Here is a 27,387-nt window from a genome sequence, read left to right on the forward strand (position 1 = left end):
ATACGCGACGAAATAATACTTGACGAAAACATGAGCTATTGCTATAGCTGTAATATAAAACAGTCACAGGATTAAACGTAATTATTTGGATAAAAGTTTGTCCTCTTACACTAGAGTAAATTACGTGTACGATTACCCGTACGAAAGAAATGATCTGTCCCACACCAGACCACCACAGGAAAATGGCGACTGTGAAATAGATGGAAGACGAAAGTAAGAAATTATTCAATGCAGCGTATAAATTGCGCCCTGTTTTCATCCACACCGCTCAGAGGTAACGTTTGTTTGTTTTTCATCATTTGGAATGGTGTTTGTATTATGAGTAGCGAGTAACGATTGTCATTAGCTGGATTTTAGCCTGAGGAATAGGTTTTGGTGTGGAACAGCCTTAATGGAATGGTCTGCAGCTCCTGCAAGCAGCATCCAGCAACACATCGTGATATAAACGTCAAAGAAATGTAATGATCCTTCAACGGAACATTTGTCTAGATGATCATATTTGCTCTGAAAAAAAGGCATATTTGAAACGGACACCAACTGTCGTGGGCTGGCATGTACCTGAACAACTGTGCTGAAAGTTTCAGCTCTATACAAAATCCAACACCGCTCACCAAAAGCCATTTATAAGGTCCATCCCTGTGCAGATTTGGTGCTGCTACGTACATGTTAGGATCACCTTTGTGTGCCACAGAAGCATTCACTTGGTATGACACTTTTATTGCCCTTCAAAAACAACACCTCTCGCTCCTTCGACCTTGTGGTGTTAACAATGACCAGAATTAATTATCTAAGCTAAGGATCGAGTGTATTTTGTATTTAGTTTTATTTATTTTGTAGACAGTAAATGCTGATTGAGCCATGAAGTCAACTCTGGTAGCATAGCCAAACGCTTTACTTTATACATCTAAATAACCAAGAACTACAAAATGCACATTTAAAAATATAAATATTCAATGTTATTTTGAACAGTTTCCTGTTTTATCAAGTTTATACTATCTGCTAAAGCATGCTACAAGCTGCATGTACAGACAATGCTAACTACCACTGATCTATATTTGCATTTCTGGGCTCCTGTTAATGATTTTTACCATTAAATGTTTGTTCTCTTGGTTGCTAGTGTCAAAAAACAAACAATTTTTTTTGGCAAATTTAAGATGAATTTTGGCTTTAGTCCAAAACCTAACCCATTCATTCACCTAATGTGTAAGATAAAGAAGTACTATTTATAAGAATGTAATTGTGTTTTACTTTGAAAAATGACATGAATAGTCAAAATACTCAGTAAAACAACAATTAGTGGCTCAGCAGTGTAGTGGTTAACACATTTGCCTAACATGCAAAAAAATGGGTGGAGACACAGGGTTGTGTCAGGAATGGTTTCCAATCTGAAAGAAGCTTTTCAATTAAATGAATAATGTTCTTCCGGTTGGTTGATGACTCCAGCTCTGTTTGCTGTTTGGCAGCAGCTTCTTGCACCATTTTTCCTACCTACGCCCTTGAGGTTCAAAATAAACATTTATTCCTGTGCAGCGAGGTATGAAAAAGTTCAAAAATATTAGCTAACGGTAATGTGCAATTTAAGTGTTACTTCAAGATTGCAAAAATGTTTTGTTTGGTGAGTTAAAAACTCGATGTTCCAATATGTTGCCATATTGTTTTTTCCTTAAACAGTTAACCACACACAACAACTGTTAGGGTATTTACTTAATTGTTTATGCCCTGCCCTACTTTGTGTTTAGAGAGGTTGGAGAGGCAGAAAAATTATGTGATGTCAATATTCATAGCAAGAAGGGTGTTTCTCCCATCTCTCGAGTTTTTAAATTATCGACCATTATGAATACTGATACTGATAGGTTTCCAAATGGCAAATTTTGGCCAATAATATTGGCATGCTGATAAAAACATCCGGTTTTAACCGGTGTATATATATATTTTATACTTGACTATTAGTATAATAAGTTACGTGATGAATATCTAAGTTATAGCTAGCTAGTAACCATCCCTGGCATGTTTGTGACTAGTACTGTAGTAAGCAACTGTTAATAGATTTATGCTTAACATGGTTTCGTAGTTGTGTCCATTTGCTGAGGTATTTGCCTATGGAGAGCCAATGGAAAACCCCTTTCCATTGGCTCTCCATATGCCCAGTGGAAAGGGCCTATGGATGAAAGCATTGCTGTCATCCAAAATTCCAGTTGCTCGGTGCTCAACATGGATGACGCTTGCTCCCTTCACCCATGAATGTGATGGAAAAACATAGTCATTTTGCTCCTTGTTATCGTACCAAAAGAAAAACAAAATGCTTGGTTTGCATTGCTGGGAATAAGCCGGACTCATTTCCAGTGGGTGTTGGACTTCACCGGGGCTTGTCACATTTTCTATTCTAATTTTTACGGACAGAATCTTCAGGTGGAAACAACAGGTGCCGGAAGGCTTTCACCTTGGTGGCTTCTGCTTTTTGTAAACAGTGTGGTTCTATTGGCTTCATCAAGTGGTTGCCTCCAGCTCACATTGAAGCAGTTTGCAGCCCAGTGTTAATTGGAAGAAATGAGAATTAACACTTAACACAAGTCTGAGGCCATGGTTCTCAGTCAGAAAAGGATAGAATACCCACTCCAGGTCAGGGACAAGCTGGGTCATTCACTGACTCATAGTAGAACCACTAAGGGGCTTGTTTGGGCATCTGATTATAGTGTCTCCTGGGTGTTCCAGGCATGTCCTGGAAGAAGACATATAACCTTTCCAAGGACATGTCGTTCTTCCAGGACATGTCCTTTTTCCAGGACATACCCTGGAAGAAGGGCATGTCCTGGAAAAAGGACATGTCCTGGAAGAACGACATGTCCTGGAAGAACGACATGTCCTTGGAGAGGTTATATGTCTTGACTGTCATAGGAACACTTTAAGGAAGTGGCTGAGGAGAGGGAGATCTAGGTTTCTTTGTTGGCTGGATAAGTGGTAGCAAATGGATCGATGGATGAATGGTTAGAAAATAGTTGGTTAGAAAATACCTGTATGAGAGCATTAACTTATAGTTTACTATCCTAACGTGATCCTTGATTTAATCCCCCATGCACACCTTGCCTCATGTGACCTCAATAGCTCACGTATGATGTTAAAAAAATTACCATACAATTTTTTAACACAGAAGTTTTCTTTTATTTACAAATATGTGTGTACTATGAAGAGGAAGTCAAAAAAGCTACATAATTTCCAGACCAATGGTCTATTTTCAGGCCAGAGGTTTGAACTGAATAATACTATACTATTTAGTTGTTTGTTAGTGAGTATATTTAAGAATGTCTTTTCTTTTTTAGGTCATGGCAGCAGAAATGTCATGTCTGACAGGTGTTGATGAAGATGACAAAGATGCAGATCCTGAGATCAATGCCCTCACACTCCTACAGGAACCAGTGAGAATGGCGCAAGAATCCGCTGCTTGCACTGATTCCTTTGGCAAGCCTTCCCCAAAACAAAACAATGTCCTTGATGTTCTGTCGAATGAAGATATGTTGTCTCCGGTTGGCTTGGGAAATGGACCTTCTTCCCATCAGGCTACACAAGCCCATGAACTAAATAGCATTTCCTCTGAAAAAGAGGAGGAAAAGAGTATCACGCCTCTAAAAACTGTACATGAAATCGACACTGCAGGAATTTGGGGATTTGATGAGTCACCTGAGAACTCATTGGATAATTTTAGTAGCACCAGTGACCTAAATTGGGACCCACACAAAGAGTTTATGCAGTTTCTTTGGGAAAACCATAGTGATTCCCCTGGTGAGGAGACTAAAGAGGAAGTCTCTCCTGCTAATAGCCAAAGGAGAAGGAAACGGAAAATGGACATGGTTGTGATGGTAGATCCTTCAGAAGACCTTTACCCTGAATTGAGCCCCAAGTCATCTGAGGAACTGTCTGAGGCTGAAGGCCAAGAAGATTCCATTCCTGTCAGAAAAGTCAGAAAGTCAAGGAAATTCTCTAAGTCACAGTCATCACCAACAGGAAAAGTTTCAAAGTATCCAAATGGAACAGTAAAGGCCATCAAGGAAATTCTTTACAATGGACCTTCAAGGAATTCGCATGAGAACAACATGAAACACGGACTTTCTCCATTGAAGGGAAGACTCACAATAAATTCTCATTCAGAGGGGAAGCCGTCCTGTTACCCATGCTCAAAATGTAAACTTATATTCAAGAAAGAACATCATTTGCATCGTCATATGAAGTCTCATGTTGAACCTCCCAATATTTCACCAAAGCCCTTCATATGCCGAGAGTGTGGCCAGTCTTTCAGACAAAGTGGTTTGCTTATTGACCACATGTCCATCCATAAGGACAAGAGAACAAGACTTACTGAAGAGATCAAAGGTGTGAATGATCGGAAAAAAGATGATAAAAACGCTAAGTTTTTCTGCCCTCAGTGTCCATTTGGAACAAATTGCCCAAACACATTTGTTCAACATGCAAAGACACATGAGAAGGACAAGAGAAAGTTTAGATGTGACAAATGTAGCTTCAGGACTCTTAGTGAAAATGACCTTAGGAGACATGACATTATGCAGCACACTGTTATTACGGTTAGAAAGCAAGTGCAGGAGGATGATCATGGAATATTCTCGTGTGATATTTGTTCTTATAGAGCTTTTAGCAAAAATGTTTTTAAGAATCACCTTCTCAGACGCCATCAACAAAGTTTTGAAGAATATGAAGCCGCACAGCATAGAGAGAAAAACGCACAACTAGGTAAGGAGCAGCAAGTGCCTACTTGTAAAACTCCTGTCGAAGATGCAGAGTTTACATCTAAAATCTCTATCAAAAATCAGATTGCCTCTAAAAGAGCTTGTTCACCTAATGGGTCCAGTGACATTTCAGACTTATTCAGAAATAGCAAGCTTAAGAGAGGCCCCAGGTCTCAAGTAACAGAGTCAAAACTGGACAAATCTATTAATGTTCTCCTGTCTCGACAAAGACATGGAAAAAAGAGTTTAGAGCAGAAGAAGGAACGCAATAATTGTAGTAAACCTGTTCAGCACAGTGACAAAGATGGTTGTGATGAGTTGCTTGAAACATTGACAGTCAAGGATGAAGAATCAACTTTATCCCCAAATGGGTCCAGTGTGACTATAGATCCCTTGACAGTCAAAAAGACACCATCTAAAAGAAAGATGTCCACCCCATATCGCAACACCTCCGACCAAGACTCATGCTTTATCTTACCAAAACCTTTGCCAAGTCCGAAAAAAGTCAATCCTGAAGAAGTGGCCAACTATGATGAAAGGGATATTTTCCAGTTTAAAGATACAGATGCAAACAGTAACCTTTCTGACAATGGCATCAAAAAAGAAAAACAAAACATCATTTACACATATAGCAGAAGAATGTCTATGAGGGGTGCCCTTCAAGCATCTAAAAGGCTTTTTGAGAAGATAAAGACTGAAGAGCAAGAACAGACTGACCCTGAAATCAAAGAAGAATGCATAGAAACAGAAGTGTTTCAAGAAACCTTTGAAGCCCACCAAATACCATTGGGAGAATCCTTCGGAGATGATTTGTCAGAGTTGGAATCGGACCGCAAGAACTGTCCTTATTGTCCTGCAGTATTTGAGTCAGGTGTTGGATTGTCAAATCACGTCCGAGGGCATCTTCATAGGGTAGGGCTCAGCTACAATGCGCGCCATGTTGTGCCTCCTGAGCAGGTGGCTTGTCAAGACAGAAGGCCGCGAATTCGACGGAAAATGTCAGCATTACGCCGATTGAAAAAAGGTACTTGCTTATTGCATGTTCTTCTTTAAAAGAAAAACTCTTGTGCATTACAGCTTTCCTTATTACTACTGTTAAAATGTGCTCTTGCCGAGTTGTAACAGATACTGCAGGAGATCTCAAAATGTGGTTCCAAAAACTAAACCATCAACAGATTAATCAAATTAATTTGAAGGTACCACTCGCCAATTGGTTGGAGTTTTTCTCTAGTGACTGGTTGTTACTGACCAGTTATTAACTGCAATAATTAGTTATGTACACTAGTGCCGGGCGATATGTAAAAAATATTTATCACGATATGAATTATTTTATATCACAATGACGATATATATCACGATATACTGCAATATTACCACAATGTTTCCAGTTATTCTCTGAAAAGTTTGACAAAGACCTAGACACATTAATTCTTAATTAGGGGTCACTCGGAATTACTACAGCCAGAACAGTAGATGAAAATATTTGTTTTACTAACATGCATATCATATAGAGATTGAAAATGTGACGTCATTCAGGGGTAAAACCGCAAAGGATTCTGGGAACTCGTGGCAAGAGGTACTAGCGGACGCAGGCTTTCAATTGAAATTACATTACACAGCGATAAAAAGAAACACAAAAAATGGCAAGAAGCTGTTGTATTATTAACTGCAATAGCCGGTCGCATGACAGCCACGGGAAGCCGACGGGTAAAGAGATCAGTTGTTATTGGATTACGTCGTTGAAGAGAAATTGTTCGAGCCATGTTTCCGAAGTAACAAAGAGCCGACGGATGGCCTGGATTGCAGCCATTCAAAGACCAAATATAACATCCCAGAACACGCCAGCTCACATGTTAGTCTGCTCCAAAGCATTTCCAAAAAGGTCAGTGTTTTGTAGTAGTTAATACGTCATTTTTCATAAAATAATTGGTGATATAGGTTACAAGCAAGTCTGGCGCTGAACAGAAATTGTCGCGCTATGCTCCTTTGTTTATTGTGCATAAATAGTGAATTGTCCTGACACGATATTGCGTTTCGCTTCTGTTATTGCCATGGTACATTGACAAAAACATATACTTTTATTCACAGGGTAAAACAGGTTTTTTTGTATCACTGATTGCCCAGTACGATTACAGCATACAATATTATTGTCACTGCTACATTTCTGTAATGCGAACCAGAAATTATTTCCATTACTAATTAATTACCGTTGAGCTCAAAGGTCCTATTAATAAACGGTTAACGAATGTGTATTTATGAAGACGATTTGTGAGACTGGTAAACTTACGTTTGTTCATACGATGGTCTTTCGTTCTACACGGTGCATTTCAAGGTCCTGTACCCATCCATCGGTAAACTGTACCTGGGCTTGTTGCAGTGACCTGAAGTTACTAAACTTCATGAGTGTATGCACTCACTCCAAGAACCGTATAATTATAAATATGAGCGTGGTGAAAGTTGGGCAGCACGCTAATGTATTTTGTCCACTCTGTGTGCTCGTAAGGGTCTAACCCTTTCACTCCTTTGATTTTTTTCCTCGTATCTTTTCTTTGACTTTTCATCAAGTCTGTCTTTGTACGGACCGGCATTGTTCGCCTTTGTTTTGTACATAACTTTTTTGGGGGACAAAGAAAAAGCAAGAAGGTATTGGAACCGGAGAATGAACGTTTTGCGGTGCTGCAAATGCTTGCATTTGATGCGGTACTTGGATTGTTTTGCCACGAGTTCCCGGCATGCAATGCGCGAAAGTCACGTGGTCTGTCAATCTCTATATGTTGGTAAAACTAATATATATATATACATACATACATATATATACATGAGTACTACATGCATGTATATATGTACATAATGTACTTTATGCATATTAAATATGTATCAATGGCAGACTCATACCTTGGGCTAACATGACTCCAGTGTGGTCATGTGGAAAGTACGCAGTCTGTAAACAGCGAGCGCAGAGGGTGACGAGGTCACGAAAGCTGTCCTTCTCAATTACATGAACAGGGGCCATGCCTTTACAAATGTAACGTGAGATGGCTCCTGTGATTTGTTTATGGCACTGGGATGTTTTCTCAAACGGCGTACCTTGTGCAAAAGACTGCTTTATCTTCGGCTGGCTATAGTTTTTCTTTTCCAAACTTGCTTCCATTGTTCCATAACTTGGTTTAGCTTGGATTTTCTGGGTTCTTGAGTTTTCCTTTGTGTACCTTCTGTAGGTGATAGAAGAGATTTGTTGTGTTGCCATCGGGTGCAGGATTAGTTTTATAGCATACAGTGGGGCAAAAAAGTATTTAGTCAGCCACCGATTGTGCAAGTTCCCCCACCTAAAATGATGACAGAGGTCAGTAATTTGCACCAGAGGTACACTTCAACTGTGAGAGACAGAATGTGGAAAAAAAAATCCATGAATCCACATGGTAGGATTTGTAAAGAATTTATTCGTAAATCAGGGTGGAAAATAAGTATTTGGTCAATAACAAAAATACAACTCAATACTTTGTAACATAACCTTTGTTGGCAATAACAGAGGTCAAACGTTTACTATAGGTCTTTACCAGGTTTGCACACACAGTAGCTGGTATTTTGGCCCATTCCTCCATGCAGATCTTCTCGAGAGCAGTGATGTTTTGGGGCTGTCGCCGAGCAACACGGACTTTCAACTCCCGCCACAGATTTTCTATGGGGTTGAGGTCTAGAGACTGGCTAGGCCACTCCAGGACTTTCAAATGCTTCTTACGGAGCCACTCCTTTGTTGCCCGGGCGGTGTGTTTTGGATCATTGTCATGTTGGAAGACCCAGCCTCGTTTCATCTTCAAAGTTCTCACTGATGGAAGGAGGTTTTGGCTCAAAATCTCACGATACATGGCCCCATTCATTCTGTCCTTAACACGGATCAGTCGTCCTGTCCCCTTGGCAGGAAAACAGCCCCATGTTTCCACCCCCATGCTTCACAGTAGGTATGGTGTTCTTGGGATGCAACTCAGTATTCTTCTTCCTCCAAACATGACGAGTTGAGTTTATACCAAAAAGTTCTACTTTGGTTTCATCTGACCACATGACATTCTCCCAATCCTCTGCTGTATCATCCATGTGCTCTCTGGCAAACTTCAGACGGGCCTGGACATGCACTGGCTTCAGCAGCGGAACACGTCTGGCACTGCGGGATTTGATTCCCTGCCGTTGTAGTGTGTTACTGATGGTGACCTTTGTTACTTTGGTCCCAGCTCTCTGCAGGTCATTCACCAGGTCCCCCCGTGTGGTTCTGGGATCGTTGCTCACCGTTCTCATGATCATTTTGACCCCACGGGATGAGATCTTGCGTGGAGCCCCAGATCGAGGGAGATTATCAGTGGTCTTGTATGTCTTCCATTTTCTGATGATTGCTCCCACAGTTGATTTTTTCACACCAAGCTGCTTGCCTATTGTAGATTCACTCTTCCCAGTCTGGTGCAGGTCTACAATACTTTTCCTGGTGTCCTTCGAAAGCTCTTTGGTCTTGGCCATGGCGGAGTTTGGAGTCTGACTGTTTGAGGCTGTGGACAGGTGTCTTTTATACAGATGATGAGTTCAAACAGGTGCCATTCATACAGGTAACGAGTGGGGGACAGAAAAGCATCTTACAGAAGACGTTACAGGTCTGTGAGAGCCAGAGATTTTCCTTGTTTGAGGTGACCAAATACTTATTTTCCACCCTAATTTACGAATAAATTCTTTACAAATCCTACCATGTGAATTCATGAATTTTTTTTTCACATTCTGTCTCTCACAGTTGAAGTGTACCTCTGGTGCAAATTACTGACCTCTGTCATCATTTTAAGTGGGGGAACTTGCACAATCGGTGGCTGACTAAATACTTTTTTGCCCCACTGTAGCTTGCAAATGGGCATCTTCTGCTCTGTGTCGGTGCTGTTGAACCCAAAATGTAACCAAATCACAGACGTATCCCGTCTTTTCGGTAAAAGTGCTTCTTCTTGGGCTGCCTTTGTAGCTGTCTCTGCCTGTTGCATGTCCGGGCATGAAACTGCAAACTGTCGCGCGTCCATCGTTTTGAGTTACCATAAAGCATGTCGCAAAACCACAAGACGGAGTTTCTTTGCAAAAAATTAGGGGTGCAACAATACACAAAATTCACGGTTCGGTTCGGTTCGATACTTGGGTGTCACAGTTCGATATTTTTTCGATACAAAAAAATGTTCATGCCTTTTTAATTTGTCATTTATTAAAATTATAAATATATATTTTAACTCAAAAGTACAGTTTTTAAATTTAATGTTGCTGAAACAACAAAATAATAAAAAATAAATAAATCTATCTGATCGAGAAATCACTCATCTTTGGAAAAGAGAGTTTATTACAGAGAAATGGCTCTTTCCAAAATAAAAGCTATACTATATGCTTCTTCTGGGCTATACTCTCAGCAGCATATTAAACATATCAGGTCCCCATAAGGAGAATCATGTGCTAACGGCTGTCTAAATGACTCGGGTAAAGTTTGTAGCATGCATGCTTGTTGATTTGTCTGCTTCCACTTGTCTTTGCACTAGGATGATGTCGGCGTAAGTGTGCAGTCATATTCGTTGTGTTCCCACTAGTGCTGTCAGCGTTAATCTAGTTAAAATGACATTAACGCCATAACGCGGCAAATCTCCGTTAACGAGTTACCGCAGATCGCCCCATGCATGGGGCTGGACGGCGTCAACACGCTAATGAGCTAACTGCGCTAACGCAGTGGTTCCCACCAATGTAATTGAGCATTGCGTGGCACATCCGACATACTGTTTTACTTTCGTCCATGACGCGCTTACCATCAGGGTCATGCTTCACATGAAAACAAAGATAGTTCCAAACTCCAGATCTGAATGAGGGTGGTGGAGGTTCAGTTTCGGGTAGCGTTGAGGCAGTTGCCATGTTGCAACGAGCTTAGCTTCTGTCTTGCTAGCTTACGCTGTGCTCAGTGGATCTGCACTCGACAGTGCAGCCTAGGCGGAGTAGTCGAACGCAGATCCACTGAGCTCTCAACACAGACAGCATCGTCAGAAGAAAAGTTGATAAAATAAATTAAAAATTTTGTATCGTTCGATACATATGCGTACCGAACCGAAAGCACTATATCAAACGGTTCAATACCGATACAAGTATTGTTGCACCCCTACGAAAAATATCATATTTTTTATACTTTATTTTCTCTTGCATAAAGTTAGATTATGTATAGTGACAAGACAACACTAATATATTTGCCAACGGCTATTTAATGATATATTTTATATAATAATTTATAAAACTAGGTTAGAAACGATAGAAACAATAGAAGACAAATGGCACGATAGACATTTTTCTATCGTCCACACGATATATATTGTCATATCGCCCAGCACTAATGTACACTATCTATAAATAGGGTTTTCTGCAAGATGGTTAGATCAAATGAAATGTTCGCTCCACAATCTACTGTAGGCTTCCATTGTTTGTGATCTGTCACTGCAATCCAGTGTCATCTTCTGTCCACATCAGCAGCAACAAGAGAAAATTAAAGATTCTCTTTCTGGTCTTGGTGATTTCTGCAGCCAACAGTGCAGCAGAATATAAGCATTTTGAAATACGGTAATTTATATGTAAACATTATAGTGTCAAAGGTCAGTAGGTTGTATCTGTAACAATCAACACTGACAAACTCTCAAGAACTGCTTTGTGAAAATTAGTGGGGCTACCTTCTTCCAAATTCTCCATCTTGTTTTGGTGGGGGGTGGTTAGCCGCCTGGCTGCGTCCGTCTCCATAGTGTAGTGGTTAACACATCTGCTGGGCAAGTGGAAGATTACTGCGTTGATTCCAGCCAGAGACACAAATCCCCTTTGGTTATCTGGCCTTTCCTGATGGGAATAGTTGGAAGGCCTTCTGGGGTAAAAACTCTGCCAAATAAAGCATGCAGAGCTACCCGCTGTGTAATTCCATGTGACAAAGCGCTAGCCAACAGTAGCTAGCTGCATCCGAAATCTTGTTAGTCATTCTTTTGAGATACCTGTATAAAACCAGTGGAAGGAACTGTGAGCATAAAACATAAAACCCAACTTGCAAACTGGATTTAAATTATAAATTAAAAGTCGTTCAGTGTTACAAAGTTCAAATGTCTGATATTATACGGTGCAATGTTTTTGTGCCTAATTTTATTTTATTTCTCTCAGCATTACAGCTAGAGTCGAACTCTGAGACCGTGAAGAGCATTCATTCTTGTCCCTTATGTGGGGACTCGTTTGACAACAGGACTGGGCAGTCAAACCACATACGAGGCCACCTCAAAAAGCTTGGTAAAAGCTTTGCATCAAAAAACAAATCCCCATTACTTTTACTACGAGAGCTGATGAGGGACAAGAAGGAGTTCCAGAGGGCCCTTCAGATTGTGGGAAAGAGACGGAACCATTTCCACTATGGTGCTTCTTCTAAGCTGTCCAGTGCTGATCGTTTCACATCGCCCCATACTGGAATCATAAAAAGTAATTCCGATTCAAGCGTTTGCACTGAAGCCAAACCACTGATACCCACCTTTTCTTTAGCAGAAATTGAATCTGAACAAAGGCAACAGGAGACGAATTTGGATGTTAAAAATTCGTTCTCAGGCACAACTGCCTTGATAGGAATTCTAAAGAAAAGGAAGTGTCAGGAAGATGCCAGACTAAAGGGATCCTCTCAGATATCCAGAAACATGATATCAGTTTCTTCAAACAGTGAACACAATTCAGGAGCAAAAGTTGCATCTTCACTGCCAAACCAAATATCTGGTAAGTAACAATGCATTGGACTACCATTAAATTTAATTGTCTAAGCTTGTGCATGTTCTAAAACTCAGATTTGCAGCAGCTGTTTTTGTCAGGATTTTTTTGTGTGTTTGTGAGTGTGCATGTGTGTTGAAATTAAGGTTTCATCAGCATAAATGTAGAGAATAAGAGTATACCTTGTATTGTGGATGAAACGGAAACGCCTGTTACACGAAATACAGATTAGCTTTATTCTTGTTTTATTGCCTTGCAGTTAATAGTATAATATTAAATAAAGTATTGACACTTAGGCATTTCCAAGTACATTTCTTTTTTGTCGCAGACGGCTTATTTGCTGAAATGTGATGGAAACTGTTGAAAGCTTGATTTTAGACGTGATAAACTTACCAGTGTCTGTTTCTACAATTCATCAACACCTCCGACGAATAAGTAAACCTCACTAAAGCTCTGTATTTATTTTCTTCTTATTGATTTTGTCTTTTCGCAGAGAAGGGTGAATTCAACAGGAAGGTGTGCATCCATTGCAACGCAACGTTCCACAGTGGTGTTGCATTGTCAAATCACCTCCGGGCATATGCAAAAAGAAAAAGGATCGCCTTACTCGAGGGAACTAGTAAGTGCCACTAGTAAAATCTTTAGTCAGACTACGCCCTGTATGCTTTCTTCTTAAAACCTTTACAATTACACTTACCATTCACACTACTATGTCCCCATAAACTGTTAATCCAGTTTCACGCCAGAATTTTTTCTTAGCCTTCTTCCTGACTAGGTCTTATCAGTAACAAAAACATCAAAACTCAAAACAGCTGGGCTCACAAAACAAGTGATTTTATTCTTCCTCTGTGCATACTCTTTGGCTTCTCCTGGTACTGAATAATCTCCTTTTACCCTTTTTGGAAGATTGGGAATAGTTGCAAAAGCCAATCTGTTTTCTGCAGTGTTGACCACAGTTTTAGTAGCAGTTCCACTTCAAATAAAAAAAAAAAAATGTAAAAAAATCTTTGGTCTTGGAGCATTTACCACAAAGAAGTCTCCTTCTGCTTTCTTTTTACACTAGCATCACATCAGATCGCATTACCTTCAAACTATTTGTTTTCAAGTGTACCCAATGCAAAGAAAGTGAGCATCTACTTATAAAAAAATGCTCTACTGTTGGTTAAAACCGCCAAAGAAAAGTACCTTTTAGAATTTAATAGATTTCTGCATAAATGTGACCAAAAACAACTTCAGATTTTCAAGTCCTAAGATGTATTATTTTAGTATTAAGTATGTGAACCTCGTGGATTATCAATTAATCTGAAATTGGAGTCAGATGTTTTCAATCAGCCAGATTACAATCAGGTGTGAGTGCACCTCCTGTTCTGTTTAAAAAAGAAAAAGAAAAAAAAAAGAATCTAACTGTGTTTGTGGAACGGCATCATGCCAAGAACAAAGGAGCTCTCTGAGGAACTCAGGAAGAGGATTGTTGATGCTCATGAAGCTGGAAAGGGTTACAAAATCATCTCAAAAGAGTTTGGACTCCACCGTTCCACAGTCAGACAAATTGTGTACAAATGGAGGATATTCAAGACCACTGTTACACTCCCCAGGAGTGGTCGACCCACAAAGATCACCCAAGAGCAAGGTGTGTAGTTCATATGATCATAAAGGACCCCAGGGTAACACCACTTCCATGCGGGCAAATGTTCAGGTTCATTAAATTGTTAAAAGGAGAACACCAAACAGCAAAGCTGTGCGTGGCAGGGAGAGGAGCAGATGGTTGTATCATGGTTTGGGCCTTGCTTGCTGCATCTAGGCCAAGATGCCTCTTCATCACTGATGGAACAATGACTTCTGAATTATTCCAGCAAATTCTAAAGGAAAACCAGGACATCTGTCTGCGACGTAAATCTCGAGAGAGAAAGTAGGTCGTGCAGCAATACAATGACCTTCATCACTAATATTTGTACTTAAAGGTTAAAAAGAATAAAGACTATGCGGCCAAGTCAGAATCCTAACCCCTAACCTAGCAAGAATGTTAGAGCAGACCGCAAAAGCAAAAAGCACATAGTTTTACCTCTCTTATGTAACGTTGGATTATTGAATAAAAGGAATGATGTAATATTTTTTATCTTGTTTAACTGGGATCTCTTATTCTGGCAGCAGGTCATATTTATGCAAAGGGTTCACAAACTTTCAGGCACCAACAGCAGCAGAAATCTCAGCCTGATAAAACTGTGTAGCTGGAAACCAAAAGGAGCTGCGATGTCCAAATCTTAGTTATATTTAGTCCACCAGTGGTTATTTGTGTGCTCCCCAAGGTAAGAATGTAGGAGGGCATCAGCTTTTTGGAGCTTTAGCAGAGATTTTAATTGCAGAGCGACCTCTTGGTGGCTTCAAGTTGTCAGGACCCAGTTTTCCTGCAGGCGCACATCATCACGCTTTGATCTTGGGCCCTTTCTTAGCCACACTCGACCATGCATAATGCAGCAAAAGTCAAAAATGTCCACACATTCAAAGCCCATTCAAAGAACTCTTGCTGAAATGTCATTAGACAATTTTCCAGTGTTCATCAGATATTTTCATCCATTATAATGTTAAATATACTGTAGTGTTAATGTTTGGCTGTAAATGAAATTGTCTTTCAGCGATTGACTGTAAAGCAGTTAGGACACGCTCAAGGCCTGGCTCAAAAAAGAAGACACTGCCCTTAACTCAAACGCCAGAGGAAATGTACAGGCTCACCTGCAGGTAATGTGTTTGCTTTTTTTTGTTGTTTTTTTAATCCCCAATTCATTTTTCCCCAGTCTCAAGCTGCCAGATAACCTGGTTGCCTGGTTTTGCATTTCTTTTTGTGTTTCCAGGTTCTGTGACCTGGTCTTCCAAGGTCCCTTGTCAGTTCAGGAGGACTGGATAAAACATTTACAAAGACACATAATGAACACTAGCGTCCCTCACACTGGGCTAGGCATGGTAGAGGTCACCTCGTTGCCCACAGACACCCCAACCTTCAAGACTGACCAAGATGGCTCCTTGACAGTCACACATGCTGTCTCATGAGGCCAGTGGGGACCTTTTTAGATTTCACTAGACTGTATGTGTATGTATATTCGATGTTCACTTTTGTTTTTTTAGTCAACAAATTACCGGCCAAAAGTACAATATTGCCTGAGATATTGTACACATTTGGACAGATGAAAAAAATCAATTATTTTGGATATTGTTACCCTGTCTGTTTTTACATGGTCCATTTTTTTGGAATACAATTCCAAGTGGACAGACTGTTTTGTTTTATGCAGTAATGTAGTGTGGAATCCATTTCTAATGAAGACAACCTTTACCTCAGATTTCTCATGGTTTGAGTCAGTTTCTGGGAGCACTTCTCTTCTGTATCAATATTCACATCAAATCATGTTTCCTTTGTATTGCAACACGGTCAAATCAAAACCCACAGTCTCTTTTCAGGCCAGAGTTACTGAGAGAAATATTTTGAATGAAAGTGCAAAACAAAACAAAAAAAAAAAAAAAAAAGGAAAAAATGAAAAAGAAAAAAAATGTCTGAAAACTTGTCATGCATAGAAAGAGTGTTTTATAGTATTTCAGTAACTGCATTGTTTCTAACACAAGATTTAAACTGAAGGTGGTTGAGGAAGAAAAGAGGTAAAAAAGAGAGAGAGACCTAACACGCACAACCCGTGCTGACCAAGCCCTTCATACATGTCACCTATATTTAATGTTTAAATATACTGTTTTGAAATAATTTAATTTTAAATGTACTATATCGCACAGATACGATGCTTAAAACATTTGTGTTGTTCTAAATAAAAGACAAAGAAACAATCTGACATTTTTCAAATTATTTATGCATTCATGTTTTGTTTTTGTTTTTTAATGTAGCATATTTTGATGTGGACGGTACAAAGAATTAGTGTTAACAAAACTGCAAGTTTAACCTTCTACAAGCACCCAGATGGAGATCGTCTGGGAGCAGCTGTAGTCAGCGCAACACAAGGCAGATGAGAAATGGGAATCCGTATATAAACAAAGAAAAGCTGCATTGTGTTCACAGGCTCACAACAGCATGTCTGTCAGCATTAGACACGAGTACTGGGACAGCAGTTTTGTGTGGTAATGAAGAGTAAAGTCGACTGCTCTTCATCCGCAGCATCTCAGTGTAAACAGTCTCATGACAACATCACGTAAGTTCTGTCATTCGAATGGGCTGCCACCCTGAAAGAAAAGAATTAGTTTAGTTACATCTGTAGAGCTCCAGACATGCTGAGTGCACACACTTTAATTACTAGTAATTACTCCTAGCTCTGCAGGCTATCATTTGCTTCTACTAATCGAGCTAGTGTACGGAGAGTGAAAACAAATGCATTAATAAGATTTATGGCTTCAGTTACGTTTCACTTGATACATAAAGATAAAGTTATGCTTTTATGTACAATGTTGCGTTTCAATTTGGCTTTGATGTCTCACTTCACACAAAAGTGCATTAAAGTTACTGCAAGACAGAAGATTACATTCCCTGCACTTACCTACACACTAATAAGACATATTTTACTTATTTGAACTAATATGAATCATGAATATCTTCTGCATATGAACTGTCCCCCATTAAGAACTGATTTTTATCTTTATTTAAAAAATAGCCAATTCATTTTAGTATCAAGTTTGAACTCATTAAATTTGGTAAGTAAAAAAAATCATTCGCATCTACCCAATAGTCTCATATTACTTAAAAATATCAAAATACATCATGCAGTAGATGACATCTGTATAACTGATTAAGATCCAAGTAGCCCAGAGATCCTGGATAAATTTATAGAAACATAAGTGATATTACCAGGCCCAAATATAAAGTGAAGACTTTCAGCTTAGGTTTAACAAAAATTATGTCTCAAGTGTTTAGGAAATAGAACCAGTTTCATACACAGACTTCCATCTACAGAGCCTCAAAGGTAACTGGACAAACTCTAAATATAAGGATTGTTTTTAATACATGGATAAAAATCCTTTGCACTCAATGACTGCCTGAAGTCTAGAAACCCATGGACGTCCTCAAATACTTTGTTTCCTCCCTTGAGATCCTGTACAAGGCCTTTACAGCAGCTGCCTTCAGATCCTGCTTAATTGTGGGTCTTTACCTGTTTGTTGTCAGTTTTACCTGAAAAACATGCTTTGTTGTTTTGAGATCAGGTGACTAATACTCTTGGGTTGCTTTTGTCTAATGCTGTCTAAGCAGTTTGGCAGCATTTGTCTAAATTAGAGCAGAGAGTATAGCCGTGTGCACTTCACAGTTCGTCCTGATACTTCTATCAGTAGGTATTTCATCAATAAAGACTACAGGCAGCCATACATCCCCATATCTTAACACTACCACAACCACATTTGATTTGGATGAGCTGTTTCTCTCCTTGCCCGTATATTTCTCTTCCCATTATTGTTCTTTAAGTTCATTTTGGTTTAATCTGTCAAAAGATTTCTTTCCAGTTGTACTAAATAAAAGACAAAGAAGCAAGCTAATGTTTTTCAAATTACTTCTGTATTCAAGTCGGGGGGTTTTTATGTATCAAATTTTGGTGTGGAAGCTACAAATATGTATTAACAAAACCGCAAATTTAACCTTCTACAGTACTGTGCAGACTCCTTCTGGCAAAGTTTATTCTAACCTGTCTGTTCTTAACCGTAACCGGTGGTGTGCACCTTGTTGCAAATCCTCTGTATTTACAAGATGAATTTTGATATCAGACTTTCTTCACTTCATTGCCTGACTAGCTTTGACTACATGAGAGTTTGTTTGTTTTTTAAACCAAGGAAAGAACTCTGCAACAGACTGTTGATTTAGCCACTTTCTCTTTTTTCCTTTTGTTATGTTATCTCTCTGAAAGGTTTATTTCTGTTTGGCACCCTAAGAGATGCCCTCCGTCTCTAACACTGATAACTCTTTGGACCTCATATTTAGAATTCCAGCCTACAAAAGGCAACAATTGAAACCAACTCCAGATCCTTTACCTGGTTAATTTGTCATGGAGTAAACAGGCCTCAAAACTGGCCATGAAACTCCTAGTCAATCAATTGTCGAGTTACTTTTGAGCCTCTTGAAAATGTCTGCAATTCCTAAAAAGCGGACACAATACTTTCGTTAAAACCTTTGAAACCGCAGATCTTCATAGTTTCACTCAAACTCCACTGCCATCTTAAACAGAGGCAAAATTACCAAAATCCTATTATTGTCCAAACACTGGATAGCTTCAGGTACTTGTTTTAGAAGCATCATGTAGAAGATTGAATTTTGAGTACACTTAGTCCACAATTGGACAACTTAAGAAAATATTAGGTCAAAATAACCACTTTGTAAAAACGACTGTTTAAATATTAAAAGTCTAAGCCCCAGCTGCTTTTTTTGGCTTGGTAGATTAATGTTAAGCAGCTCTGCCAGCACACTGTGTACACTCTAGATAGTTTGGAAATCTCTTGCAAAATACCTTCAGGAAGTGTTCAAACTGTGGTTTGAGCTCCTTCATCATGGCCTCTGCTTTGCTGAGGCAAGCATGTCTCCTATGCACTTCAAACTCCTTCGGGAAAGTCAAACAATCACAGTAAACAAAAAGGATATTTAATGAAAACACATCTGTGTTGTTGCACTTGTAGGACAGCAGCATTACCTTCGTGCGAGAGAGGTGTTCCTCAGAGGTGATGTGAGCTTGCACTTCAGCAACAGATGTGGATATGTAAACTTTGCAAGCGGCACAATGAAACATTTCCACCTTTGTCATGTGGTTATTTTCCTGTAGAGCTGACAACACGATAGGGGTGAGTAGGATGAAAGTATTTCTTTTTTAGTCTGTCATGAACATCATGACTTTTCATTTCAAAACATGTATTTACTTTGAAGAGCATTGTCCTCTACCGCTTGGCTACAATAATGGCTCTTATACAGCATCACTTCCTGCAAAAAAAGAAAAGATCTGTTGGACATCCATCTATGGATCTATAGTACATGCAGAGTGCAAACTTGGGATACAGAAGCCAGAATACATGACTGGGAAATTCGTTTTACCGTTTCTGTCAGTGATCGTACCTGAAGGAACGCTATCATTACGTCATCGTATTTATTATTCTGCTGAATGTGCTCCAGGGTGTCCCAGTGACATTTGCTGTCCAAATGCTCCTGCAGCTCCTGCTCATTGGCAAGCTCAACCTCACAAAGGTCACAAGTGATGGGCGTTCTAGAAGAAAAATGATTTGGGCAATTTAAAAATATTTGGGCATTAACTAATCCAGACTGCCCCAGTAGGAGGTAAAAGGTCAAACCTGGAAAATATTATGATACAAAGCAGCATCTGAAACAACCATATCAGCGTAGTGCTTCAGTCCCACTCTTCAACTGATCTGCTACATATTGCTTATTTTAAATATGTGTCTTTACAACACATGCACTGCCTGAGGTAACTCAGAGTCTCTTGCCTCCTAACATATACAAAAGAGCGACAAAACTGCTGTGATGGAAATGTACATAACAAAATAGGAACAGGTCTGTGTAATAAGGAAAGTTAATTTTTTTTTACGTTACAGCTCATATTCATCAGGACTTAGCAGGGCTTTAGTCAGTAGAGCTGTAGAGTTTAGTCAATCAGGTTTAACGTATTAACGTCTTGTGGTAACTTTCAGGGGTGAAAGAGGAAGCCAAGGTGGAAGTGCCAAACTGTAGTTCCAGCTTTAGCAAGAAAATGAACATGTTTACAGCGTGGTACTGAAACCAGAATTTCAATGACGCAGCTCATCGAGCTTACTGCAAAAACCCGTGACTCACAAGTCACAGGTTATTGTGATGTGTGTAAAGTACAGAAAAAGAGAGAAAGGTCTATTATTAGTTGGCTGTATTACACAAGATAATGCGAATTAAAAGGTCAACGCCGAATGTGGTTAGACCTTGAGCACATTTCGGGCGAGGACCTATTTGATGAGCTTTATATGAAAAATTGAATAAATTCTGAACACTGAGGGAGTAGAGAAGCTTTTGTTTGTGAAGGGATGGATCCCTCACGATGACGTGACTTGAGCTTATTGGTCCTTCAGCTGGATGAGGTACAAAGTATAATTAGCGTTTTCAGTGGGAGAAACGTTTCGTCAGCTTACTAACTGAATTTGCTTCTGTGCACTTGTACAATTATGGTTACTTCTGGTTCCATAAAACCAACATGGAAGCGGCCAAAACGCTGACATCACTATGAATACTTCCAGCATTACAAACTTCAGCTGCAGCAAAAACTAATTCTGCAAACTCAGCTGGACTCAGTGCGTCTGACAGATTATTAACACTGGCAAACAAGCAGCAATGTTACAGACTGACCTGCAACATTTTAACTAAACTGTATTGGAGTACATGGTGAGAGGACATGTGATTTCACTTTGTCAACTTGACATCAGAAGGAACAGTGCTTACTTTTCCAAAGTCACAGTTTGGCGCATGTTCCTTGTCACCTTTGTAGAAGGTAGGTCTTGGTCCCGTCCTATAGAACAATATAATACAGAGAATTACTCAGACAATGTGACGTGATTAAAGCATCTAGTCCATTCAGCCATTTCTTGCTGTTAATTTGAAATAGTGAGACAAACAAGGTAACCCAGCTACCATTACCTTTTTTCATATAGCCCACCTGATGCTGATAGTCCTGTGACCTCGGTGGGGATAATCTAATAGTCTAAAGAGGACAGAAAGGATTGGTTATCACACTGGATTCAGTTGAACCACAGTAGCCAAACTGCATAAAAATGATTCTTTATTCTCAAAATCTATACCTCCATCTTATATCCTGGTACTGTTATCGTCTCCTCTCCATTGGTTCTCTGTCCATAAGGCACAGGAAACTGTTGGGTGGAGGAGCTGTGAATACGCCTGTCAGGGGTGCCACCTCTCTGGCCCAATACTTCACTCAAGGAGCCAAAGCTTGAACAATTAAGTGATTCAGCTTCTGGGCTATAAATCTGTTGTTCATGCTTTCTAATTCCTGGACTGAGACCTGGGATTTCTATAGGTCTGGTTCCAGTGCCAAATTCTCCTCTGTCTAGGGGTCCGCTTCCTGGTTTGGAGTAGGTTGAGCCCCAGTGTCGGCCTTCGGGACAGTCTTTCGCTGAAGTTAAACACTGACGCTCCACACTGTTATCCTCAGTGGGTGGGGAGAGTTTGTGGTCTTGGTCCGGTGGCATCTCAGGTTCAGAGTCTGACGACAAAGGGTTGTAAGGGTCATAAAGCCCAGTCCTAAGATGAGGGTAAGAGGGATTAATTAATTTTTTCTTCTTTTTTGGAACAATGACTGAACGTTCACACATTAAACAAAATGTTCTGGCTTTCATTGGGCAGACAGACACTATTTCTACAATTTAATTCACTACATGAAAATATGAAGCCTCAAATGTGGGCCAGCCTTGACCGAGGCTACAGGAGACACAACTCACTTTTCTGTGCTGCTTTTGTCCTGAGAGTCTTCATCTTCATCACCGATTGGTTTGAATGAAGACTTCCATTTGTCAACTGAGGATGAAGCTGCAGTATAAAAATGAAAAATGAAGGCAACGTATGTTCAGAGAATACACGCCTCCAGATATGTAATCTAGTTAGTCTGATTACTGATGAAGTCAATGAGCTCGTTGTACTCAAATAGCCTCCGGAGTCACCAGATCTCTATCCAGCAGAGCAGCCTTGGAATGTGGCAGAACAGGAGATTCACATCATGGATGTGCAGCCGACAAATACGAAGCAACTATTTGACACTACATTGTCAATGCGGAGCAAAATCTTTGAGAAATGTTTCCAACTCCTAATTGAAACTGTGCAATGAAGAATTGACGCAGCTCTGAAAGCAAAAGTGCTTTTAAGGTGTACCTGATAAAATGTCCAGTGAGCGGTAACTTTCAGAGCCTCTGCGTTCTCATATGGGGACATTACATTTTGGGTTTTCTAGGTGTAATTGATTACTAATGAACTTGTGATTCTGCTGTGTGTAACTTATTAAAAAAAAGACACGAGGTGACGTCTGCACTGCCCTAGTTCCTGAAATCTTTTTCATTATAATTCAAAGACACGTATTAGACTCAGAAATTAATCAAGTCAGGCAAAAGGTAAACAAAAACAGCAGTTGTATTTGCAGAGTGGTTATCTGCGACGCAAAGACAAAGGAAGCGTTGAGCTAAAGAGTGATAAAGCACCTCTGTGAGGACGCGTGTGCGTGTTCGTTCTTGCATGCATAGAGGTTACCTGTACCTTTCTGTGCTGCTTGAGTGTTGGCAGCCATGTCTGGTTGTCCTCCCGATATGCGTTTCATAGCATCTATAAAGTCTTGGGGTACTCTGTTCATCGAATGAAACAAAAATAAGCATAAAACGTCAACGCACGTAAACGCAACATTTAACACTGAATGTAGCACCGGCTAGCCATTCCTGCTATTAGCTTTAGCTGCACAGCTAGACTCACAAAAATTTGTTGACAACAAAGCTTTATGCACCGTTAGCTGGTAGAATTAAATGCTTGCACCGTTAACACCCACTCGACAAAAGAAAAACTGAGTCCGAAATTGAATTAACAGGCACCTTAATGTAGGTTGTAAATCAGAAACTTTCCCAAATAACAATTTTAGCCCCGTTTAAAGAGTGCAGACTCCACATACCGTGTAGTCGGCATTTTATTAAATCCTGAAGTAGCTCCTTTGCTTCTTGCCTGGGCCTGAAACGTTTCCACATTGTGACGGTTCATTATTTAAAAAAATAGAGGATATGCTTTGTTGGTAAAGCTAAAGCTGGTTCGCCTATTAAAAGGTTGTTTAGATGATACTTAGAGCAGCCGACAGATGGTAGCAAAGTGCAGCAGAGAATGGATCGATTCATGGATCACATTCATTCTGATCCGACCTAAGGTGGGTTCGAGAGGTAAAAACCCTTTCATAATAACTTACATTCACCTGATACCCGAATAAGCATTTCTAATCAACTGCTCATGGGCAAAAATGTGTAATCAGTCAATCACATACCAGAAAGTCAATGTAGCCATCAGTGGCAGTCCTAGCCTGTTTGGTGCCCTGGGCGAACACCCCCTCTGGCACCCCCCCACCCCGCCTCCTTATATTAAGGATTGTACATTAACATATTTTACTGTAAAAAATGTTATTGGAACCATACTGAATTTAACAAGATAAACACACACACATACAACCTCACCTGTAGTCAGCCTGGAATCCAGAGCCACACCACTGTGCCAGCCTCTCTCTTCACATGGCGCTGTTGCCTCCTGTGAGATTCCTGACACCCCTCCCCCACCCATCACCTTCACTCAATACCAGGTTGAGATGCAAATGAGGAGACTTCACTCAGGCAAGTCTGCTGGACCAGACGGAGTGAGTCCCCTTGTCCTCAAGACCTGTGCCTCCCAGCTGTGTGGGGTCCCGGTGATGTGGAAGACATCATGCCTCGTCCCTGTACCAAAGACGCCATGTCCCAGTGGCCCCCAGGATTACAGGCCTGTGGCACTGACCTCCCACATCATGAAGACCCTGGAAAGGCTCATCCTGGACCAGCTGCGACCCATAGTAAGACCACATCTGGATCCCCTTCAGTTCGCTTATCAGCCTCGTCTCGGAACTGAGGACGCCATCATCTACCTGCTCAATCGTGTCTACACCCATCTGGACCAGCCGGCGAGCACTGTGAGGGTCATGTTTTTTGACTTTTCCAGTGCTTTCAACACCATCAGGCCGACCCTCCTGGGTGATAAGTTAGCAGCGATGCAGGTGGATGCTTCTCTGGTATCCTGGATTGTTGATTACCTGACAGGAAGACCACAATATGTACGTCTCCCACAGTGTGTGTCTGACAAGGTGATCAGCAACACAGGGGCACCACAGGGGACTGTCCTCTCCCCCTTCCTCTTCACCCTCTACACCACAGACTTCAGCCACTGCACAGAGACCTGCCATCTTCAGAAGTTTTCTGATGACTCTGCGGTGGTTGGATGCATCAGCAGGCATGATGAGACAGAGTACCGGGCTGTGGTCGACTCCTTTGTCACGTGGTGTGAGCAGAATCATCTGCAGCTCAACGTGGCAAAGACCAAGGAACTGATCGTGGACTTCAGGAAGACCAGGAAACACTTGACCCCTGTTTCAATCCAGGGGGTCAGTGTTGACATTGTGGAGGACTATAAATACCTTGGAGTACACATTGACAATAAACTGGACTGGGCTAAAAACACCACAGCACTTTACAGGAAGGGCCAGAGTCGTCTCTATTTTTTGAGGCGACTGAGGTCCTTCAACATATGCCGGAAAATGCTGAGGATTTTCTATGAGTCTGTTGTGGCCAGTGCGATCCTCTATGCTGTTGCATGCTGGGGGAGCAGGCTGAGGGTCGCAGATGCCAACAGACTCAATAAACTAATCTGTAAGGCCAGCAATGTTGTGGGAATGGAGCTGGACTCCCTCAAGGTGGTGTCGGAGAGGCGGATGCTGTCCAAGATAAAGACAATGTTGGATAACACCTCCCACCCACTCCATGACATGCTGGTCAGTCACAGGAGCACGTTCAGTGAGAGACTGAGATTACCGAAAAGCACCACTGAACGACACAGGAAATCTTTCCTGCCTGTGGCCATCTCCCTGTACAACGCATCCACTTAACACACTGTTTGCTGCTATAACTACACATGTTTCTTTTTCAGCTATTTATTTATGAGTGACTTGTATGTATGTATGTATGTATGTATGTATGTATGTATGTATGTATGTATGTATGTATGTATGTATGTATGTATGTATGTATGTGTATGTATGTATGTATGTATATGTATATATTGTACTATTCTTAGTTAGTGTATTGTCTGTCTTGTCTTAATGTTGGTTTATAATGGAGCACTGTAACAAAAAATAATTTCCCCCAGGGATCAATAAAGTATTCTGATTCTGATTCTGATACACACACACAAATATATATATGAAGAGAGAGCGAGAGTATGCATAGTATGCAAATAGGACAAATCAGCAACTGACAATGACTAATTAATATTCTGCTGAACACAGTCCAAAAGATTCAGTAAGCTACATCAGTGTCTACTGTTTACTATCACAGCCAAGTGGCTAACAAACGTAAAAAGAAAATGTGGGGAAATCTTCTTGGCACACTTTGGACCCCTTATTACCAACTAAGGACTATTTAAATGCTACAATCCACCTGGGTATTGTTGCTAATTCATCTCTGTCCCTTTATGAACACAGTGTACCCATTGTCTGACAACTGCTTCCAGCGAGACAATGAGTTTACTGTACTGAAATTGTCTTTACAGTCACCAGAAATTCAAAATGCTCCCCAAAGAAGATATCGAATTGAATTCAATTTTATTTTTAACTCTATAAAGAAGTACAACTACATTCAGATGTTTCAGTGTCGCACGTCTTATACAGGTGTACTGAACACATAGCCTACTGAAGATAACACGTTCTCTGTGCATATTAATTTTTTGTCATTTGTCAAACACAGCTTTAAAAAAAAAATCTCCTTTTTTGATTAGTTTAAAAATGTTCCAGTATTAACTGTGTTTAAGTCTATTAAAACAAGCAGGACCTCAGTAGGGTCTTGTAGACTGCTTGCTCATCTAATTATATATAGATGAATGCACAATGTTGAATTCTTTGAGTGTTTATAAGTTAAAAAAAACTTACAGATAAGAACAGGGGATTAAACAGACAGCAGTGTGAAATCTGAAAGAAGTTGTTTAAGAATGAATGTGTGTCAGCACAGGCAGACAGAAACATGACACTACATGCGGGCATGTTTAGTTCCAGAGGAGGATATCTCAAGGACAGGTGTGTTCTCATAATTCTCAGAAAAATCTGGTCAAGACCTACCTAGAAACAGTGCTGTTATTGTTCTTCCTTCGGAGGAATCAAACACATTGTTACTTGTCTGCAGTACAGCACCAAATCTAGCCCCTGCTTCTCAACAGTCTGATAGGATTCACATTTCAGAAAATATCTCGTGCATGACGATATGGAGGAACTCAAGACATTTACTTTATCAGTCATTAACTTTTAGACATCGGATGACTAAAAACACATTATGTGAACTCAGTTAACTTCACTGGAGAGTACACTGGGATCATATCATTACTTGGGAACTGCTGAGGTCAATGTAACATTGTCAGTTGTCTCTTGGCAACATTAACAAAAGAGCCGTGACTCTGGGGCCTTTGTACTCAAGCCCTTAAGGGACGTTTTAAATCTTTCTTGAGTTTCTGCTGCAGACAGGAACCAGAAAAGGGTGGAGGGGAAAAAAAATGTTTTTCCAAGAGGAAAAATGTAGAGTGAAACAAACAAGGGTATAATAAAATGCTGGAATGAAGTACTTACTGAGAACGAGCCACCCTTAATATTTTTGGTTCTTCCTGTATATTTTCTGCTGTCCCTGTGCTCATTTTCTTAACTGCTTTCAGGGCTGTGGGGACTGTCACAGGGTGAGAGATGGGTAAACAGTGGGCAGACTGTCCATCTTCACAAGGGTAACACAGAGAGGCAGACAACCACTCACATCTACGAGTACCATTTTAGAATCACTAATTAACCTGAAATAACTGTGAGAGGAAACTGATGTACTTCATACAGGACAGCTCCATTAGAATCAGGAGGTTTGCAGCCATGATCTTTTTTGCTGCGAATCCAACGAGAAACAGAAACAAGTGTGAGCCAGGTCAGAAAGAAAATCCAAATTAACTTCGAATAAATCATAGACTGTTCTTAAAAGGTTTATCTCCCTACTGGTTTGTTGGATTAAACACAAACACTTGAGTTTGCCATTAGCTTGTATTTTTTGGAGCTTTGTTAGTGTGAAAAACTTATGCCAGGGGGTTAAA

The 27,387-nt window shown here is 40.3% G+C and overlaps 2 protein-coding genes across 3 annotated transcripts; one reads left to right on the plus strand and one right to left on the minus strand.

Annotated features, from left to right (window-relative positions):
- Positions 1–58: 58 nt before the first annotated feature.
- On the plus strand, positions 59–16,328 carry znf644a (zinc finger protein 644a). 2 transcript variants are annotated; one of them, XM_040022165.1, is made up of 6 exons: positions 59–213; positions 3,318–5,760; positions 11,919–12,512; positions 12,997–13,122; positions 15,137–15,239; positions 15,353–16,328. In XM_040022165.1, the coding sequence occupies exons 2-6, from the start codon at positions 3,321–3,323 to the stop codon at positions 15,546–15,548; spliced, it is 3,459 nt and encodes a 1,152-aa protein (XP_039878099.1). In that variant the 5' UTR covers positions 59–213; positions 3,318–3,320; the 3' UTR covers positions 15,549–16,328. The 2 variants fall into 2 exon arrangements, with proteins under 2 accessions (XP_039878099.1, XP_039878098.1); XM_040022164.1 differs by having other exon boundaries at positions 148–274.
- A 2-nt stretch (positions 16,329–16,330) lies between these two features.
- On the minus strand, positions 16,331–23,748 carry LOC120727719. The gene is made up of 11 exons (XM_040022173.1): positions 23,709–23,748; positions 22,759–22,844; positions 21,954–22,041; positions 21,297–21,756; positions 21,136–21,199; positions 20,941–21,007; positions 19,576–19,723; positions 19,383–19,443; positions 19,160–19,290; positions 18,980–19,069; positions 16,331–16,718 (listed from the first exon to the last, which is right to left on the minus strand). Exons 2-11 carry the CDS (start codon positions 22,817–22,819, stop codon positions 16,698–16,700), a joined length of 1,191 nt encoding a protein of 396 aa, XP_039878107.1. The 5' UTR covers positions 22,820–22,844; positions 23,709–23,748; the 3' UTR covers positions 16,331–16,697.
- Between the last annotated feature and the right edge of the window lie 3,639 nt (positions 23,749–27,387).

This window comes from Simochromis diagramma, unplaced genomic scaffold (genome assembly GCF_900408965.1).
Source record: "Simochromis diagramma unplaced genomic scaffold, fSimDia1.1 OVJJ01000205.1, whole genome shotgun sequence".
In the NCBI taxonomy this organism is placed as follows: domain Eukaryota; kingdom Metazoa; phylum Chordata; class Actinopteri; order Cichliformes; family Cichlidae; genus Simochromis; species Simochromis diagramma.